The sequence below is a fragment of the Grampus griseus genome, assembly GCF_964374135.1.
Source record: "Grampus griseus genome assembly, chromosome: 12".
NCBI classification, from domain to species: Eukaryota; Metazoa; Chordata; class Mammalia; order Artiodactyla; family Delphinidae; genus Grampus; species Grampus griseus.
The window spans coordinates 50,387,371-50,409,115 of NC_139006.1; the positions used below are offsets into that span (position 1 = coordinate 50,387,371).

At 40.0% G+C, this 21,745-nt stretch overlaps 2 protein-coding genes across 4 annotated transcripts in view; one reads left to right on the forward strand and one right to left on the reverse strand.

Annotated features, from left to right (window-relative positions):
- Positions 1 to 316: 316 nt before the first annotated feature.
- On the forward strand, positions 317 to 20,291 carry LOC309830785 (uncharacterized protein). 3 transcript variants are annotated; one of them, XM_082667581.1, is made up of 3 exons: positions 317 to 437; positions 9,221 to 9,452; positions 17,352 to 20,291. In XM_082667581.1, exons 2-3 carry the CDS (start codon positions 9,353 to 9,355, stop codon positions 19,361 to 19,363), a joined length of 2,112 nt encoding a protein of 703 aa, XP_082523707.1. In that variant the 5' UTR covers positions 317 to 437; positions 9,221 to 9,352; the 3' UTR covers positions 19,364 to 20,291. The 3 variants fall into 3 exon arrangements, with proteins under 3 accessions (XP_082523707.1, XP_082523705.1, XP_082523706.1); XM_082667579.1 differs by lacking the exon at positions 317 to 437 and adding an exon at positions 8,507 to 8,572; XM_082667580.1 differs by lacking the exon at positions 317 to 437 and adding an exon at positions 8,521 to 8,762.
- The window catches only part of ZNF24 (zinc finger protein 24), a 38,916-nt gene continuing 26,449 nt past the window's right edge, over positions 9,279 to 21,745 (reverse strand). The window contains exon 4 of the mRNA XM_082667584.1: positions 9,279 to 9,322. Within this exon, the coding sequence (XP_082523710.1) occupies positions 9,315 to 9,322 (8 nt within the window). The 3' untranslated portion in view covers positions 9,279 to 9,314. The remainder of the gene's footprint in view (positions 9,323 to 21,745) is intronic.

Below are 21,745 nucleotides of genomic sequence, written 5' to 3' on the forward strand. Positions count from 1 at the left end.
GAAAGATGGACGGACGGACTGATGGGCTGATGGACAGATGGGCGGACGGACGGTAGCATCGAGGGGCGGCCACCTGGTGCAGCCGCAGGCTCTGCCCGGGGCCGAGGAAGGCCGAGGCCGGTCAAGGGCGGTTTGGGAAACACCCAGGGCCGTGCTGCCGGACCACCACACTCACCCTTCGCTCCGCGGGCTGCGGGGACCGACCCCAGGCGGGGAGCAGATCGGCCTCTGGCCGCGCGCGCCGGAAGTGAGAGCGGCGCGCCCCTCTAGGCCGCCCGGAGGACTGCAGCTCTGTGGCGGGCGCGCGGCAGGGTTCGGAGAACCGGTGCGGGGTCCGGGAGAAGCAGCGCGTCTCTGGGTGGGACCTGGTGGGGAGAGCACCAGGTCGAAAACGGTTGACAGGCGACTGAAAGAGGAAAAAAGAAATAGAGATAGAGGTTAGTATAGCATCGAGGAGATAAAAATAGAACCCATCATCTGTAAATTTGGGGAGGAGGACCAGATCACATTCACACACCACAAACACGTTGACTGTCTGCAATGACAGTTCTAGAAGTTACGGGGATGACTGTAGGGAAAGAGGCTGTACCCTGGCATGGCGAGGGGACAAGGCGGAGATCAACCCTACCGTCGACTGCAAGGGCGTGGGGACCCGGGCCGAGCCAAAGAAGGTCAGTAATTTCCCGTAGAATGCGGTACCCAAGCTGAGCCTTACCGACCGGCTAAAACGGAGATTTGGAGGAGCGCAGGTTTCCCAGGTAGGGAGCGGCAGGAGCGAGAGCCCAGCGGTGGGACGTACAGGGCACGCTGGGGAGTTAGCCCAGCATCTTGGTTGGCCGGAACCTAGGCTAAGGGATTGGTTGGGGTCAAGTTTGGAGAGTTTCAAATGCCAGGCTAAGGAATTAGGAAAGCATTTAGGAACGGTGCAGACCATTTATATGTGAGATGGCCAGAACTGTACTTCAGGGCAGTATCTGACAGTACTTTGTAGAAAGGATTAAAGGGCAAAAAAGAGGAGAGGCGGTTAAAAATGTGAACTTAGCAAGATTTGCTAGTATCTGAAAATATGATTGAAGATGGGCAAGGGAATGACATTACCAAGGGAGATCTTATGGAAAATAAACAGGGAATTATGAAATACTAGTACCTGGGGGTGGGAAGAGGAAGAGTTGGTAAAGAAGAGGGGCTTCTCAGAGAAGTTGGGCCCAGCTGGTTCAAACATCAAAGCCAGGAGAGCATCTCAGGAGAGGGAACAGGTGACTAGGAGTTGTGCCAGAGAGCTGGAGATGATGAGAACTAAGGTGATGCTGGAATTAAGGCGAAGGGCAGAAGAAGGGTCAGAGAGAGATGTTACCTGAGGAATGTCCTTGCCAGGGGTTAAGAAGTGTATGGTAAGGCCCTGAGAATAGATAATAATTCCTTTTAAGAAATGTGATAATGCAGGAAGGAAAAAGAGAGGACACTGGTTGGTCTAGGCAACAGGATTGAAAGGTGTTTCTTTGTTTTCTGAGGAGGGTAGAGACCTAATTATATTTGTAGAAAAAAGGTAAAGTGTGAATGGGGAGAAAAATTGAAGATAAAAGAAAAGAGGAATAGCTGACAGGGCGAGAATAAGACTGGATAGGTCTCAGAAAATAAGATGAAGCATTATAATAAAAAATGGTGCATTTGGTCTATGTTGTCATGCTTTGAGTGCAGACCAGCCAAGTAGTATCAGTTAGTAATGCTGATTTTACCAGTAAATATGTGCATGTACCGTTTGTTGAATTGTCACAAACTGAACACACTCATGTTACTAGCACTCAGATAAAAAAACAGAATATTATCAGTCCTTAGAAAACCCCCTTGTGCTCTCCTCAAGCCGCTACCCTCCTCTAGCCCTGAAAGATAGACTACACTGAACATTGAGCACGATAGGTTGGCCTTGCCTATTTTTGTATTTTATATAAATGGAACTCAATATGCACTCTTTTAAGTCAGACTTCAACATTGTTTGTGAAATTTGTTCATATTGTTTTATAGATATACACTGTACATTTTCACTTCTAATAATATTATATTGTGTGATTATGCCAACACTCAGACATTTTATTATTGGTGAACATTATTCAGAGTGAAGTATTTAAGTCTCTAAGTACATTAATTTATTTTTGAATATTAAACCAACCTTGTATTACTAAGATAAATTCTACTTGATTATGGTGTATAATTTATTAATATATTAAGGAATTTAATTTACTATTGTTTGATTGAGATATTTGTGTCCATATTGTTAGAGGTATTGGTCTGTAGTTTTCTTTTCCTATGATATCTTTGCTGGCTTTGGTATCAGAGTAATTACTGGCCCCACTTATTTTCTGGGAGAGATTGTGAAGGATTGGTATTATTCTTAAACTGTTTGATAGAATTCACTAGTGAAGTCATCTGAGCCTGTGCTTTTGTGCTTTACTTTGATAGAAAAATTTTTATCACTAACTCAATTTCTTTACTTTTCATATATTTATTCACAGTTTCTATTTCTTTTCAGTTTCAGTCAGTTTTAGTAATTTGTATATTTCTAGTAATTTGCCCATTTCACTTATGTTGTGTAATGTGTTGGCATAACAATAATCCCTTTAAATCTCTATAGGGTTGGTAGTGATGTCCCCTCTTTTCGGATTTTGTTAATCTCTCTTTTTTCTTCGGTCAGTCTAGTAAAGGCTTGTCAATTTTTGTTGGTATTTTCAAAGAACCAAATTTTGGTTTGTTTTTTTAAAATTGTTTTTCTGCTTTTTATTTCATTAATTACTACTCAAATCATTATTACTTCCTTCCTCCTGCTTGTTTTGGTTGTTGTTAAGTTTGCTCTTCATTTTTAAGTTTCTTAAGGTGGAAACTTAGGTTACTGATACGAGATTTTCTTTTCTAATATAGGCATTTCAAAGCTAAAAAATTTCCTCTAAGCACTGCTGTAGCTGCACCCTATAAAATTTTATATGTTGCATTTCATTTTCATTCAGCATAAAACATTTTCTAATTTCCCTTGTGATTTCTTCTTTGAACCATAGGTTATTTAGATATGGGTTGTTTAATTTCTAAATATTTTAGAGTTCCCAAATTACTCTGTGGCTTGATATGCCCTCTGGGTCAGTGAAAACACTATCAACCCCAGTCTCTGGGCCACATAGGTCCCATTGGCCCCTGAGCCACTCTCAGCTGAGGTGGCCTTGGTGTCTCAGCCCTCAGTAGTGGACCCACCCTCTGGGTAGTCCATTCCCTGGATGTAGAATCCCAGAAGTCTGACAGCTTTCCTTTATTTTGTCCTGTCTCTGTCAGGAATTTCCCTGGTTGTCCAGTGCTTAAGACCCTGCGCTTCCACTGCAGGGGGCGTGGGTTCAATCCCTGGTCAGGGAGCTAGAATCCTGCATGCCCTGCAGCACAGCCAAAAAAAAAAAAAAATTCGGTCCAAGATGGCGGTGTTGTTTCTGGTGCTATAACATTCTCAAGAGCCACGTTGGTCTTCCATGGATATCAGGGGATCCACACAATTGGATACAAGGGTCCTCCACAGATCCTTCCTATGGATAACCCCATTTCTATTCCTGGTTTCTGTTGAGATGGTTGATTGGATCCATGAATCACACATCCAACCTCTTCACCAAAAGGTTGTCCAGCTACACTTATGGCCTTGTCTCCAGAGCATGCTATCTGTGTAGGCTGAGGATTTTCCTAATCATCAAGTACTGATTCCTTTTTGCTTAACAGTTCCTTCCTCAATTTATCTCTTCCTCTCACATTTTACTATAATCAGCAAGGAAAAAACATCAAGCCCCACTTTACACATTTTGCTTGGAAATATCCTCAGTTAATTACCCAAGGTCATCACAAGTTCTGTTTTCTGTCCAACAGCAGAATATGATTCAGCAAAGTTTCTGCTACTTTCTAACATCTATCACCTTTCTCCAGTTTCCAGTAATGTTTTCTTCATTTCTGCCTAAGACCTCTTTTTTGGCCACGCTGCGTGGCTTGTGGGATCTTAGTTCCCAGACCAGGGGTTGAACCTGGGCCCCAGCTGTGAAAGTGCTGAGTTCTAACTACTAGATTGCCAGGGAATTCCCCCCACCAGAAGTTTTTTTTTTTTTTTAATTTTTATTGGAGTATAGTTGCTTCACAATGTTGTAATAGCTTCTACTGCACAGCAAAATGAATCAGCCATACATACACATATATCCCCTCCCTTTTGGACTTCCCTCCCATTTAGGTCACCACAGTGCATTAAGCAGAGTTCCCTGTGCTATACAGTATGTTCTCATTAGTTCTCTATTTTATACATAGTATCAGTAGTGTATATGTGTCAGTCCCAATCTCCCAGTTCCTCCCATCCCCCCTTCCCCCTTGGTATCCATACATTTGTTCTCTACATCTGTGTCTCTAGTTCTGCTTTGCAAATAAGGTCATCTATACCATTTTTCTAGATTCCACATATATGCAGTAATATACGATATTTGTTTTTCTCTTTCTGACTTCACTCTGTATAGAAGTATTTTTTTAATGCTCATTATTTCTAGCAAAATTCTGTTCATGACAATATATGTATTCTCTAAGATGACAGAGGATTCCTCTACTGTCCTTTTCACTTCCTTCTGAGACCCTGCCAAAGTCACCTTTAATGTCCGTATTTCTACCAACAATCTCTTCAAGGCAACCTAGACTTTTTGTATCATGAGCCTCAAAACTCTTCTAACTTCTAGCCATTACCCAATTCTAAAGCCACATCTACATTTTTAGGTATTTGTTAAAGCAGCACCCCATTTCTGGTACCACAGACAGAGTGGTTTAATACAACAAAAATTGATTCTGTCACAGTCTGGAGGTTAGAAATCCAAAATCAAAGGTGCTGGCAAGGGCCATGCTCCTCTGAAGGCTCTGGGGAAGGACTGGTTCCATGCCTGTCTCCTAACTTCAGGTGGTTGCTGCCGTCCTTGGCGTTCTTTCCCTTATGGACGCATCACTTCAGTCTCTGCCTCCACATTCACATAGCATCCTCCTCTCTCTGTGAGTCCCCTCTGTGTCTGAATTCATCTCTTCGTATATGGATACCAGTCATTGGATTAGGGCCCACCTTAAACCAGTATGACTTCATCTTTACTTGATTACATCTGCAAAGACCCTATTTTCAAATAAAGTCACATTCTCAGGTAACAGAGGTTAGGAGTTGAACATATCTTTTAAGGGGGGGGGGACACAATTCAACACAACAGTGTGGTAAGTACAAACTAAGAGTTGTTTAAACCACTGTGACTTGGTTTTGAAGTTGAAGACTTCAAATTGTTGCCAATGACCTCATTTGATTGAAGACAAAAGAAATGATTTGATCTGAATTCAACACTAAAGGTCTTGGAGAATTCTAGTGTTTCTGATACAAGCCTACCCATCTCTGCAAAGTGAACCTAGGGAACTCTGATTATATTGGCCATTATTTCCCCTTCTGAATCTGAGTTTTCAGCACTTGTTCTGTTTTTGAAAAGTCAAAGTCAATTGGACACGCACATTAACATTTCAAAGGTGTTGTATTGTTGTAATTCAGGTGTCTTATTCAAAACAAACAGCAGCAGCCTACTCATTAATACATACTTGATCAAAACGAAAGTTAATTTTTTTAAATTTGCCTTCACAATTTGGATTTATATCCCTTTTTTACCTAAACCTAGAGATTGAGTTTTAAGTTGAGGTTCATTCTTTGTGAAGATTGCTTATATAGTCTAAGTATCGAAGGAAATTAATTTCCAATGCAATGTAATACATGGTAAGCAAAAGTTCTCATGTAGGTCTTCATGTTCAACTTTCTGAGGAAGAGGTCCATAGTTTTTGCCATATTCTCAAAGGAATTATATTATCTCAAAGATTAAGAACCACTACTCTACAAACCATGCCTAAATCAGACATATGTTAGTTTGGCCTAGTTTCTCCCAAGAGGAAATGGAATAGGAAATAGAAATCAGGTAGAATATTGGGGGTCGGGGGTAACATATCAGTTTCATTCTTGAGGCTCTGATATCATTTTCATGCCTGTATTACCACCCTGATCTCTCTGGAAACCTCTGAATGTCTTTTACCTTACTGAGATGAGCCTCTTCAGTGTCAGCTGGAGTGGACCACAGTTGGGTCTAGGTTTGTTCTGGCCAATCCATCGAACTGTTGAACTCCAAGCTGGTTTCTCAGACTCACTCACAGAATGTAACATCTCTGGTAGGACTCCACAAAGCAACAAATCTAGCATAATCTGAAAGAACAGTTTGGTTTTCTTGGTTAAACACCCAGAAAATTTATGTTCACTTCATTACTTCTGGGTAAAAGATTAACAAAACCCTTACATTTGTACGTGAGAATTAACCTTTGGTTGACTTTCCCATTCTCTTTTACTGGAAACCTATTACAAGTATGTCAGCTGTGGCATTCTCATACACTGTTGGTGGGAATGCACAATGATTCAGCCACTCTGAAAAGCAGTGTAGCAGTTTCTTAAAATGTTAAACATACACTTAACCAGGAAAGAGAAAAAAGCATATGTCCATATAAAGACTTGTACACAAATGTTCATAACACCTTTATTCGTAATAGTGAAAAAACTATAAATAACCCAAATGCCCATCAGCTGGTGAATGGATAAACAAATTGTGGTGTGTACATCCAATGGAATATTATTCAGCAACAAAAAGGAGGAGTGGACTATTGATACACACAGCAAGATAGACAAATCACAAAATAATAATGCTTAGAAAGAAGTCTGAGTTCAAAACAGAGTGCATTCTGTTTGATTCCATTTAAATAACTCTCTAGAAAATGCTAATTAATCTATAGTAACAGAAAGCAGAACAGTGGTTGGGGGCTGTGGTAGGAAAGGGAGGGATTATCAAGGGAAGGAGGAAACTTTTGGGGATGTGGTCACAATTTTCATTGTGGTGATGGTTTCACAGTTGTATACATATGACAAAATTTACCAAATTGTATACTTTAAATATTTGCTGATTATTGTATGCCTGTTATACATCAGTAAAGCTATTTTTTAAAAAGCATCTGTACTCCCTACTTGGGAGGGCTGGACACAAACGAGCTCCTTACATTTTATCAGGGTCTCATTCACACATCCCTAAGATTTCATAAATCAGAACAGGGTCTTAGGCTGGAACAGAAAACCCTCTTCCTCTACCTCAATCATTACTTCAGCCAGTCACCATTTTCTCAAACCTATACCTTTTCCTCCGACATCTTAACCCAAGTCACATGTCTCACCGGTCTCAATACTTCTATTATTTCTTATTTCTATATCTTCCCCCCCTGCCCCCCGCCCTTATTTCCCAAGATATTTCCAAGGAAACAGCAATATCCTTTCCTACCCTGATGCCCTCCCCCACCCCCTTTCAGGTCCTTCTCACCCTGATCCTTTAGCCACAATGAGGATTGTATTGGCAAGCAAACATTTTAGGAGACCCCATGGCCTTTCTTGATAGCAAAGTAGGTGAAAATCCAGCTTCGCAGCAATTTAGGGATTAATTCCTGAGCATTGTTTATTTTTAAGGCAGTGGTTCTCAAAGTGTGGTCCCAGGACCAGCAGCATCAGGATCACCTGAGAACCTGGGCTCTCATGACAGACTTACTGATTCTAAACCGGCGTGGGGCCCAGAAATCAGTATTTTATTAGAGGCATGCCACTGTGCTGGGGGGAAAACCAGAGAGGACAGGAAGAAAGTTAGAATGGAAGCACACCAGCGAATCTGATTGACAGGTTTGGGGTTGGGTGGGTGGGGGAAGGGATTAAAAAAAAAAGAGAGAGATAATTAAGGAAGAACTCATTTTGTAGTCAGAAAACCTACCCTGCCCCCAGGGAGCTTTCTAGAAAGATGTTTTCTGACATTCACGTCAAGAATTGGCAGATAGGGGGACTTCCCTGGTGGCGCGGTGGTTAAGAGTCCGCCTGCCAATGCAGGGAACACAGGTTCGATCCGTGGTCTGGGAAGATCCCACATGCAAGATCCCACATGCCGCGGAGCAACTAAGCTCGTGCACCACAACTACTGAGCCTGTGCTCTAGAGCCCGCGAGCCACAACTACTGAAGCCTTCATGCCTAGAGCCCGTGCTCCGCAACAAGAGAAGCCACCGCGATGAGAAGCCTGCGCACCGCAAGGAAGAGTAGCCCCCGCTCGCCCGCGACAAAGCCCGCTCACAGTAACGAAGACCCAACGCAGCCAAAATAATTCATTTTTAAAAATCCGAAGTGATTAAGTTATGTGTGTGCATGTATATATACACACACACACACGTATTTAAAAAAAAAAAAAAAAGGAATTGGAAGATAGTGCCAGCCAGGCCCCTCGCTACGGCTCCGCTAGGGCCAGATCCGCAGCTGTTCAGGGTTAAATCTCGGCAACTCCCGGCCCCCAGCTCACCTCGCCGCCCCCCGCCCCGCGCGTGCGCACGTGCGAAGCTACGCGCCATAGAGCTGAGCAATCCTCCCAGATTCCTAGAGCGGTCGGCGGTGATGGCCGGTTTACAGGGTGTGAGGCTTGACGGTGACTTAGAGAATACATCGAGGTATGGGTGATGTCGGCTCACGGAAGGCGGAGGAACTCGGGTGATCTGCCCTCCCCAGCGGCCTTGCAGCGCCACCGGGGAACCGTATGCTGTTTCTTGAGTCCGTGGGGGTTCGAGGCTGCCGACGTGGCCCCCAGGCGCGGCTCCTGGGCACTGCGAGCTGGTCGGTTCTCGGCCTGGTGTGCTTTTGGTACGCGGTCAGCCCTTGACTAGCGTTGGGTTCAGCTGAATGAACACCAGAAACTTTGGGGGCGGGTGGAATCCAGAGCTTGGATGCATTCACACGAATCAGCGGACGAATGCGTGAGTGTGATAAGAACGGAAGGAGGGAGAGACAGATCATGATGATGGATCAGTAGTGTCATTTCGGTGTAGAAGGGGCAGCGAATAACATAGAGCTAGCTAATCGCTAGGGCAAAATTCTGAAATTCCCTCCCCTGCCTTATCTTTACAGTTACATCCTGATTTTGGTAGCATTAACCCCCTGATTATCTTTGAAGATCTCTAGGTTTGGAATGGAGAATGTATGTCCAAGAGGGGTGATGCCTGACTCCTGAATGATAGGGAAAGAAGCGTAGTAAATTTGAAAGAAAAGCGCTTGAAAGTTAAATGAGATTTTGTTTTCTCTTTAACTTCTTTTATATCTAGAGGATGCTCCTGGTGGTCTAGTCTCAGAACTTATATCTCCAGTCTCCGCAATGATTCCCTTCCAAGTCCAGTGGTGCCCAGTTGCCTGCAGGTCTCAGACTCCTACGTGGACAAGAAAAGCTTAGTGAGGAAATGGTAAATCTCCAGTTGCTCCCTGAGGTGTCAAGTGTCCAGTGGCAGTCTATGGAGATCCAATTCAATTATGAAGCTCAAGAACACTACCTTCTGTCAGGTGAGAAGCAGTGTGTATCTTTCTTAGTGGTTTGGGTGGGTTGGGGGGTGGGCGCCGTGTTACCTTGCTATGTTAGTGTCTTCAAGTGCTATTGGTATGCCTCATTGCCTACCCCTCACTGTATTATGCAGTACCATTTCTTTTGTGCTCCAAGCCCATGGCTTTATTGTACATTCTGTCAATCAAATTCTCTTGGTTTTCCTTCCTCTCCTTAAGTACCCAGTGTCATCCATTTTTCCCATTATAATCACCTTATTACCAATCTGTCAGTGTTTGGTATTTGCCCTTTAAAATCTTTTCAAGTCATCTTTCTCATGTACTGTTGGGGCATAGTTAAAAGTTTTGGAGTCTGACACCTGGATTCAAATACTAGCTTTGTTATTTACTAGCTTCAGTAAGTTACTTACATTTTTTAAAAATAATCCTGTTTCCTCACTTTATAAGTGTATAATAACTCATACCTTGGAAGTTATTTTGAGGGTTGTGTCTATCTATTACTCCATAATAAAGGACCCCAAAACTTAGTGACCTAAAACACTAAGACATTTTTCAACCATGTTATTTTCTTATGGTTCTGTAGGTCATTGGCTTGGGCTGGGTTCAGCTGGGCAGTTTTCTTCTGGAATCACTCATGCTCAACTAGGGCCAGGGTCTATGTTGGTATCAATCATAACATGTCCAGCTGTTGGTGCTGGCTATAGCTTGGGTCATGTGTCTCCGGCAGGCTAGCCTAGACTTCTTCACGGGGCAGCTAGTCTTTAAAAAGAGAGAGGGATGCTAAGCACTTTTCTAACCTGTGTTTGCGTTACATTTGTTATTATCTCATTGACCAAAGCAAGTCACATAACCAATTCCAGAGTCATTGTGGGAGAAAACCACACAAGGATATAGATATTAGGAGATAGAATCATTGGGGTCCATTACTATTATAACAGATACCACAAACACTAGATAAGATTCCATATATACGGCTCTGAGCAGATACCTGGCTGGTAGTAAATTCTTTACGAATGGTAGTCACTGTTATTTTTAGTAAGATAATCTTGGTGCTGACTTTGTTCAGATGTTCTGCAGGCTCTCATTTCCACATCATATTTTGCTGCTTTTTGATTTTGGTCTTTCCATTACTGCTGTTTTGCCTATGAAATTAACCTGTTGTCCTTTTCTTTTACTCTAAATCTTTTGCCTGTCTTTAGTTTTGGAGTATCTTTTTTTTTTTCGTACGCGGGCCTCTCACTGTTGTGACCTCTCCCGTTGCGGAGCACAGGCTCCGGACGTGCAGGCTCAGCGGCCATGGCTCACGGGCCCAGCCGCTCCACAGCATGTGGGATCCTCCCGGACCAGGGTACGAACCCGCGTCCCCCGCATCGTCAAGTGGACTCTCAACCACTGCGCCACCAGGGAAGCGCTGGAGTATCTTTTATTTTATTTTATTTAGTTTCTCTCTCCTGTATTTAGAACTTGTTTTTCCTTAAGAGTCTATTCTAAGGCATCTAGCTGTCTTCTTTCCTGAGAATCACTGCCTCCTCCTTGTTGTTTTACTTAAATTGACATACATACTATATGTGTTTGTGTCTCTTAGAATGTGTATAAAATACTTTTTTTATGATAAAGAAATATAATTATATTAAAGTGCATTTATAAAATATAGAAAGGCACAAAATAGAAATTTTAATAACCTACAACTCCACCATTTAGAGGTAGTCACTGGATACATTAATACATTAATGTATCCTTCAAATCATTTAATTAACTGTTCAACAAATATTTATTGTTGATAAATGTTTATTAGTTCATAAGATCATAGCTTATTAATGATTATTAACCATTAATAATAATATTATTAGTTACTGAGGGTTTACTTTGTATCAGCCACTGTTCTAAGTTCTGGGGATGTAGCAGTGAACTAATCAGAGAAGCCTTTGCCCTCAAGGACTTTACATTCTAGTAGGGGAAATAGAAAATATATAAGTATACAGTGTAGTGTCAGATAGTGATAATGGTTATATAAGATGTATCAGTCAGGATTCTGGCAGGAAACAGATGGCTCATTCAAATTGGGTAATTCAAAGTTTCATAAAGAGGATGGGAAGGATTACAGAAATCAACAAGGGATGGAGAACAGCATACGCAAAGCCTAAGCTGATAGTTGTAACTATCCTCTCCCATCACCCACTCCATATTGCCCTTACCTTCTGCCAGAATCTCAGTGGCACAGAGTTCTTTATCTAGTCAAATAAAATAAACCTTTTCTAGATGACCTGAGTCCTTGGTGATCCTGTCTCTTTCAGGTTACTTCCGTGAACCATTGACTGGGCCTATTAGACATGAGAGAACTACGAGGCACCCCCACTGAGTCCTCTGAGTTCCAGTAGCAGCAACCATTTCCCCACTGGTGATTGGTATCAGTCATTCTGGCCGGTAGAGGGACCCCATCTCTGCGGGCTGGTTTGGCAGTTTGAGGAACCCAAAATGCTGAAGCAGGAAGCAGTCTCAACTTCAAATTTAACAAAATTATGACTTTGTCCCATGGTAGAAGTATTTTTCCTTTGAGAATCAGAACCCTGAACCCACCAAGCCCAAGATCATAGGGATAGGAAGCAAAAATAATATAAGTGGATTATGAGGTATATAGTAAGAAGAGACATTATTATTTTCTCTACCACCCTTCGTTCCTATACCCATGTATTATGGCCATGGGGGAGACAACACTGTTTATCACCCTTTAGTTTAATGCGTATATTGCATCCTGTATGACAGCACCCCAAACTTATCAAGGTGTTGTTGTCTAGCTTGTACTGTAACTAAGCCTACATTTAATCATTCCACCATTATCACAATCCACTTACTTCTGGATGATGGGACATGTGGTAAGACCCATGAATTATATGTGTATTAGATCATTGCTTAACTTCCTTCCCTGTAAAATGACTCCTTTGGAGGTAATATTATAGAGAGTACCATGATAATATATACGGCATTCTCTTAAGTCAATGCAAATTTGTATCTAGACTATGTATTTAGTCCTTTGAAGTTGCTGCCCTTTCCATAATAAAAGGGGTCAGATGTAATAAATCTGTCCCCAAGTGGCTAGCTGTTTCCTCTCTAGGGAATGGTACCTTATTAGGGCCTTAGCAGTTGGCTACTTGGGCACATAGCAATGATTATAGGCATATCAATCTTGATAAGTGGAGGTCCGTATTGTTGAGCCCATATATAGCCTCCATCCCTGCTGCCATGACCTCTTTGTACATGAGTCCATTGGGCAAACATGGGTAAAAAGGCTGATTAACATTCATAATATAGATCACCAAGTCCATCCTTCTGATTGAGAGGCTTCTCCACAGTGGATGCCCTTTGGTGAGGATTCACATGGGCCACAAACATAGTCATTCTTTGGTTTATCCTCATACTTTTCCTCCAGAATTCTTATTTCTTGTCTTCCAATCTTGTTCTTTCCAGGTACCTAACTAATCAAATAACCCATTAGTCACTATCCATGGATCAGTATATACATGTGTCTTAGACTATATTGCCTTCCATGGAAAGTAGACCACCAGGTGTATACCTGAAATTCTGCCCACTGGAAGGATTTGCCTTTACCAGCATGTTTAAGGCCACCCCTGAGTAGGGGTGTAAGTGAAAGGTACTCACTTTCAGGTGGTGCCCACACACTGGGCAGGCCCATCTACAAACCAGTTCTGTACATTTTCCTCCTCTGTTAACTGGTAATAGGGAATTCCCATAGGGCCATGAATATAGGTTGAGGGGGAGAGGTAGTGGAGCAGTAGGAACAAGTACCATGGGAATCTGAGTCACTAGCACATGGAATATACTTGTCTTCCAGATATGCTTTTATAATGGAATACTGGTTTGTATGTTCAGTTTTATGAATTGATGGGTCAAATAACAACTAATACATAGTGGTCAGTTTGCAATAGTTATTTGGTGCCCTGTGGTCAAGCATTAAGTTTCTGTTAGTGCCCAAAAGCAAGCCAGGATCTGCTTTTCACTTAGAAAATTGTTGGCAGAAGACAGTATGGCCTTACTCCAGTGTGGTTCTCTTATAGAGGCTTGCAAGAGGCTTCATACAGCAACCGTGACTGCTGCAGACACTTCCAATACCATTGGTTATCCTGGTTAATAAGGGTCATGTGACAGGACAGCTTGCATTGCAACATGGTCCTACTGCAGAACGTTTTTTTACTCTAAGCCTCACTCAAAAGTAGCAACTGTGCAAGTTACTCAAATTGGTCATTTCAGCACATTTACTGTGGTATCTGTTGCCTCAAAAATGCAGGGCCCACCAACATTGTGCCTTTCTGAGGTGGTAACAGTTGGTTAGAGAGATAACCAAAGTGAAAGCATAAGCCATGTAACCATCTGAGAGAAGAGTCTTCCAGGTGGAGGGAATAGCAAAAGTCAGAGGCCCATAGATATAGCAGGAACAGAGTAATAAGCCTGGGGTAGACATGTGATAGGGGTGGTTTAGAATGAAATGAGGGCAGAGAGAAAGAAAGGGACCAGATCATATGGAACCTTCTAAGTCACGGTAAGGACTTAGAATTTATTCCCAGTGAAATGGGAAACCATTGGAACTCTTTACACAGGATAACATGTAAAGATCACTCTGACTGTTGTATGGAGAGCAGGAGAAAGGTAAGTTAGCAGGAAGAAAGCAAATGATTTAAGAGAGTAGTCAACTATGTCAAACAAATCAAGAATAAGATTGAAAATTGACCACTGGATTTGTCAAGATAAAGCATATTAGGGACTTTAATAAGTGCAGTTTTGATGGAGTTACGGAGATAAAAGCCTGATTGCACTGGGTTAAAAAGAGAATAGACTTGATGTTGGTTAGAATATAGAGCAATGTGAACTATATACACCTGATGGAAGTGTGAATTGGCTTAACCACTTTGGAAAAGTCTAGTTGAAGACCTAACAGTTCTGATCCTAAATTTATATAACGTAGAGAAACATTTGGATATGTGTATCAAGATAGACGTACCAGCATATTCATATCAGCATTGTTTGAAATAGCAAAATGTTCTTATCCATTGAAGAAGAATGGATAAATCACTTGTGGTGTATGTCACACTATAATAGTGAACATGAATGGACTACGGCTACACACATGACTGTGGATGAATCTTCCAAACATAATGTTGAGTAAAAAAACAAGTCACAGAATACGTGTGGTATGATTCCATAAATGTATAAAGTTAAAAAACATGCTGTATTTGCCTGCTAGGGCTATAACAAAACCACAGACTAGGTGGCTTAAACAACACAAATTTGTTTTCTTAGTTCTGTGCATTAATTTTAGTCATCTATGCTTTGCTTTCTTCTAGAAGTATTATAGTTTTAGCTTTTATATTTAGGTTTATATTACATTTCTAGTTAATTTTTGTGTATAGCATAAAGAAAGAGTCAGAGTTAATTTTTGTTATTATGATATCCAGTTGTAACACTTTTTTTGAAAAGAGACTACCCTTTCACCCTTGAATTATATGGGCAACTTTGTTGAAGGTCAGTTGTACATATATGTTTGGATCTATTTATAGACTCTGTTCTGTTCCATTAATGGATATGTCTGTCCTATGCCAGTACCTCGCTGCCTTGATTACTGTAGCTTTGTAGTAAAGCTTGAAATCAGGGAGTATAAGCTCTCTAATTTTGTTCTTCTTTTTCAAAATTGTTTAGACCCTTCTCTGCCTTTCTACACAAAGTTTAGAATCGGTTTGTCAGTTTCTATGAAGAGCCCTGCTGAGATTTTGATTGGGGTTGCATTGAATCCATAGATCAGTTTGGGGAGAATTTCATCACTTTAACAATATTAAATCTTCCTATACGTAAATGATGGCATATATTTCTATTTATTAGATCTTTAATTTCTCTCAGCAACATTTTGTAGTTTTCATTATGCAGATACTGCACATATTTCATTGAATTTGTTTCTAATTATTTCATTTTTTTGGTGTAATTGAAAAAAATTGTTTTTAATTTTAGGTTCTAATTGTTCATTGCTAGTATACAGAAATACAATCAGGTTTTGTGTATTGCACTAATAAAACCATTTACGAGTTCTAATAACTTTTTAAAGACACTTTAGTATTTTCTGTATATGTGACTGCATAGTCTATTAGACAGTTTGACTTCTTGTATGCCTCATTTATTTTTCATGTCATATTGCATTTACTATGAATATTGAGTAAAAGTTGTACAATATTGAATAAATGTAGTTAAGAGAGGGCATCCTTATTTTCCTCCCTTGTTCCTAGGACAAAAGCATTTAATGTTTAACCATTAAGGATGATGTTAGCTGTTGGTCTTTCTTTGCTTTTTATTGAAGTAGTTAATTTACATGTAACATAGTTGATGTTTGGATTTAAATGTGCCATCTTATTTTTTGTTATTTTCCCATATTTTGTTTCTTTTTTGTTTTTCTTTTTTCTCCCCTTGTGCCTAATTTAATTATGTTATCAAGTTTTTTATTTTTCTGTTTTTTTCTCTATTAGCTTATTGTTTATACATCCTTTTATTGTTATTTAATTGTCACCTAATAGCAGCCTTTCTCAAATGTGATTCTGTGAGAGAATTAAGCCAAAATGCTCTGAGGCATCCACTGTAAGTTACATGTTAATGTTTCTTCTGTACATCTATTGATTTACTTGCTATCTACCATCTTTGGGAGAATTAAGAAAATAGTCAGGCAAATTATTTTCTTTTTATTTTCTTGTGGAACCCTAGTTGAAAAAGGCTGCCTTAGAAGTTACAACATACACATTTGATTTATTACAGTTTATCTTAATTTATTATTTCTAGGATAACCCAAAGACCTTGTAATATTATAGTTCTATTTACCTCCCTCCTCTTGTGCTATTTTTGCCATATATTTTAACTCTACATATATATTGTAAAATCCATGAGACATTCATATTGCTTATATCATTCAGTACATACACATTTAGATTTACCGCAATACTTTACTTTTTCCAGTACCCTTTGCCTTTGGCAAAGACGATAAGCCTCCACTTGGAGGCTTGGGATTTTGGACTCTAGCCCTTGAAATTAATCTTTGTCATGTTTTCAGCTCTCTAGACCATTTGCAGTCTGAGAATGGTGTGCCTTTTATAGTAAACACCACTTAATAATGGACTGATAGTCTCAAGAATTTCAATGGAGCGCCCATGTTCTCTACCATTACAGGCCTCTGGTATTGTTGAGCAGAGGAATAATCTCCTCAAAAATCAACTCAAAAGAGATTTCTGATCCTACCTCCCTAACCTTTTTCTGGTCCACATACCTTAGTAAGGAAGTTTGGTCACTGAATATGGCTGTTCCCAAAAGGATCATGTTTTCTAGGCCACTTCTTTCTAATAATCAGGGCAAAAGAGGTGGAGGACTATGTAGACCTCTTTTTGAAAATTCAGGCTTCTTTTCTAACCATTCCTGAGCTTGATGCTTCTTTCTTTCCACTAATGACAACATGTGACCAGCCTGGTTGGTATACACTCACAGTGACAGCCTGGCTGCCACTGCCTCCTCCTCCTCTCCCTCCCTTTCACCTCCTCCCCCACTCCTTCACCCAAGTATTCATTCATACTGCCTACTTTATATATGTCGGTAAGTTGTTTATGTATTAGCTCTAATATAGTCAAACTTTCCTAATCACTGTAATTAGGTTTCAGTATTCCCAGATCTCCTGTGACAGACATATACAGAACATATCTGATAAGCCACTTCAATAGACGATTATCCATTACTTGTTGATTCTTCTTAGTTTCCCTCTCAGAAGATAATTTTCAGTATTTTCATAGGAAAATACTAATATATTTCACCTGAAACTTTCTTACAGTATGGAGAACATATTCCATTTATATTTTATTGTTCTAGATGGTGAGACTAAGGCCAAGGTTGGAGAGCTGGCTTCCGAGGAGGAAATTACAGCAAAAATTGAACCATTGACTGAAGAGTCTGGTAACCCCAGAGATGATGTTCTCCAGGATTCTGAATGCAGGGAATTCTGTGGATTTGGGGATAAATTCAATGAAAAGGATCAGAACCTCTTCAAAAGAAGACAATATAACTGTGATGAATGTGGGCAAAACTTTGCTTGTAGTACAGGCCTTATTAGGCATCAAAGAACCCATTGGGAGAAACCCTATGAATGTGATAAGTGTGGAAAGGCCTTTAATGTGAGCTCAGCCCTGGTTCTGCATCAGAGAATCCATACTGGGGAGAAACCCTATCCTTGTAATTGGTGTATTAAAAGTTTCCGTCGGAGCTCAGACCTTATTAAACATCAAAGAGTCCACACTGGTGAAAAACCTTACAAATGTGATGAATGTGGGAAAGCCTTCAGTCAGAGCTCTGATCTTATTATACATCAGAGAATACATACAGGAGAAAAACCCTATCAGTGCAGTCATTGTAGTAAAAGTTTTAGCCAGCGCTCAGACCTGGTTAAACATCAAAGAATACATACTGGAGAGAAGCCTTATACATGTAACCAGTGTAACAAACATTTTAGTCAGAGTTCTGATGTTATAAAACATCAAAGAATCCATACTGGTGAGAAACCATATAAATGTGATGTGTGTGGAAAAGCCTTCAGTCAGAGCTCAGATCTTATTCTACATCAGAGAATCCACACTGGAGAGAAACCATATCCATGTAATCAGTGTAGCAAAAGTTTCAGTCAGAACTCAGACCTTATTAAACATCGAAGGATCCACACTGGAGAGAAACCCTATAAATGTAATGAATGTGGGAAAGCTTTTAATCAGAGCTCAGTCCTTATTCTGCATCAGAGAATTCACACTGGAGAGAAACCCTATCCATGTAATCAGTGTAGCAAAACCTTCAGTAGACTTTCAGATCTTGTTAATCATCAACGAATTCACACTGGAGAGAAGCCTTACCCATGTAACCAGTGCAATAAAATGTTTAGTCGAAGATCAGACCTTATTAAACATCATAGAATTCATACAGGTGAGAAACCCTATGAATGTGATGAGTGTGGGAAAACCTTTAGTCAAAGCTCAAACCTTATTCTGCATCAGAGAATCCACACTGGAGAGAAACCCTATCCATGTAGCGATTGTACTAAAAGTTTTAGTCGTCGTTCAGACCTTGTGAAACATCAGAGAATACACACTGGAGAGAAACCGTATGCATGTAATCAGTGCAATAAAAGTTTTAGTCAAAGCTCAGACCTCACTAAACATCAGAGAGTACACTCTGGGGAAAAACCCTATCATTGTGATTGTTGTGAGAAAGCCTTCAGTCAGAGTTCTGACCTTATTCTTCATCAGAGAATTCACACTGGAGAAAAACCATATCCATGCACACAGTGCAGCAAAAGTTTCAGTCAGAACTCTGACCTTATCAAGCACCAGAGGATCCACACTGGGGAAAAACCATATAAATGTAATGAATGTGGGAAGGCTTTCAGTCAGTGCTCAGCTCTTGTCCTACATAAGAGGATCCACACTGGGGAGAAACCATATTCATGTGATCAATGTGGCAAAAGCTTTAGTCGACGCTCTGATCTTATTAACCATCAAAGAATCCACACTAATGAAAATCCATATAAATGTGATGTGTCTGGGAAAGCCTTTAGTGCATGCACTGATCTTACTGAACACCAGGGAATCCACATTGGAGAGAAACCCCACAGGTGTGTTCAGTGCAGCAGAAATTTTAGCCAACTCTCTGATCTTATTAATCATGAGAAAGTCCATTCTGGGGAAGACACTCTAAATGTGATGAATATGGGAAAACCTTTAGTGTATACACCAACTTTATTCAGTACCAGAGACACTCTGCCAGAAAAAAATCTTATGAACGCTATGGATGATTATGAAAAAGGTTTTAATCAATGCTCAACTCTTGTGCTACATTAAAAAAGACCACACACACTAGAGAGAAAATATATTAATTCAATTTTTATAATGAAAGTTTAACTCAGAGCTCAGACATTACTAAAGAAAAATTCTGAGGAGGAATCCTGTGAGTTGTTGGAAAAACCCTCAATGTGAAAAAATTTTTACTGAATGTCAGAAACAATGGAAAAAAATTCTATCTGCTGTAATGTAAGAAAAGCTCTAGTCTTTTATTCAAACACTGCACAAGAGGAAAGTTTTATCATTATAAGAAATGTCTAACCAAATTAATGCAGAACCTTATCAGATATTGTAAAAACCAGTGTGGTGGTGTGTGCAATCAGAAGGAAATGTATTAGTGTTATAATCTCAAACCTTTTGTGAGCCCAGATCACCTATTGCATATCACAGAAGTTATTTTAGCGAATGTAGGGAAAATTTAAACCCTTCCCATATCTTAATTGGCATTCACTCTGATAATTCGCATACCACTTATCTCCTGAAAGCTGGAGAATCCTACCTTATGCAAACATTAGTTATTAAATTCCCTCTGTGTGAACATGCTATGCTATTCTGGAATTAAACTTATTAACTGCATAACTCTAGTGCCCCATTTTCTGAAATATCCTTTTTTTTGTGGGGGTGGCCAAGTTTTGGTCTTCCTAGTGAGCATGAGTTTTCAAGTTCCTGTGGTGTTCACAGCAAACATGAATTTATTTTGCTCTTAATAATGTAGCCCATCCATAAACTTTAGTGGTTTGGAATTACTTCTTCAACACTACCATTTAATTACAGTTTCTAAATATGTGAAACAATTTTTTAAAAAATAATTCCATATGTTAAAGTGTGAATATTTCTCTACTACTATGTTTATCCTGTCTGTCATCTATAGATTGAACAAAAATGTTAGCTAAAGTAACACCCACATGACTAATTGATATTGCATATTCTGTCTAAAAATAAAAAGACCTATTGATCTTTTTTTTAATGGCAACATTCATCAGACTTTGTTTTGTTTGTTGATTTCTGACATATATATTGATAATATGCCATGTGTACACAATGTTTTCAACTGAAAAACAAATAGTTTTTAAAAATAAGAAAAATTGTCTTTGTGGTATTAACCATTTGTTAAAATCCTGCTACTGTCATTTACTTTGACTATCCCCCATAATTATCCAATTAATATTTTAATTTAACATACATTGTTAAATTATTATGTGCAAGGCATTTTTTTAGGTTTTGTAGTATACACGAAGAATATACTGTCCCCAAAAAACATGTACTGTACAGTGATAAAGGCTGTTGTATACAGAAAATATATGGCTCAATATAATCATAAAGTTAGGCAAGACGCTTATAAGAGCTCACAGGAGGTAGGGTTCAATTCTGATTGGAAAGAAAAGGAAAAGCTTTGTGGAGCTCCTGAGATTTGAGTTTTGAAGGATGGGAGTAGAGGCATAAAGGCAGAGGGAATAATCAACAAAGGCACAGAAGCAAGAAAATATAAGAAGTGATGTAGAGTATGGTGCTTAGTCATTAATTCAATAAATATTCAGTGTCAGGCACTGTACTGAGTGCTGCTGAAGAAAAAATGATTCCTGCCCTCATGCTTAAGTGTTTAGGAAAATAATGACTGAAGCATGTACTTAAAAGAGTAAGAATAAAGTGGAAATTAAAATGAAGGAGAAAAGACAGTTAAGAAATGTGATGCTAGGGCTTCCCTGGTGGCTCAGTGGTTAAGAATCCGCCTGCCAATGCAGGGGACATGGGTTTGAGCCCTGGTCCGGGAAGATCCCACATGCTGGGAAGCAACTAAGCCCATGTGCCACAGCTACTGAGGCTGCACTCTAGAGCTCTCAAGCCACAACTACTGAGCCTGTGTGTCACAACTACTGAAGCTCGTGCGCTTAGAGCCCGTGCACCTAGAGCCTGTGCTCCACAAAGAGAAGCCACTGCAATGAGAAGCCCATACATCGCAGCGAAGAGTAGGTCCCGCTCGCCACAGCTAGAGAAAGTCCACACACAGTAACGAGGACCCAACGCAGACAAAAATAAATAAATTTTTTTTAAAATTAAAAATATAAGAAATGTGATGCTAAACAAGCAGACACTTCAACTTTCTGGGGTTTAGTGTTATGTGTAAAACAGAAAAGTACTAGGTATGGTTGGAATAGATTTCATATTTCTGCATTTTATTCTCAAGGTAATGAGAAGCCATTAAGATCTCTCAACCAGGGAATGGCATGATCATCTTCCTGCTTTCAGAAGAGTCTAAAATTAAAAGGAGGATCAGAAAGGAAAACTATTTGGGAAGTCTGGAAATAAAATCACAAGGTCCAGAAGTACAGGAGCTAAAATGCATAGACATGATGATAGGTTGAGAAGTGAGTAGGGAAAAAA

Excerpts from the sequence above, each read along its gene's own strand:
- LOC309830785 (XM_082667581.1), top strand. The coding sequence starts at position 9,353 with ATGGTAAATCTCCAGTTGCTCCCTGAGGTGTCAAGTGTCCAGTGGCAG. Across the intron at positions 9,453-17,351 it reads AGAACACTACCTTCTGTCAG|ATGGTGAGACTAAGGCCAAG; the intron begins GTGAGAAGCAGT and ends TTATTGTTCTAG.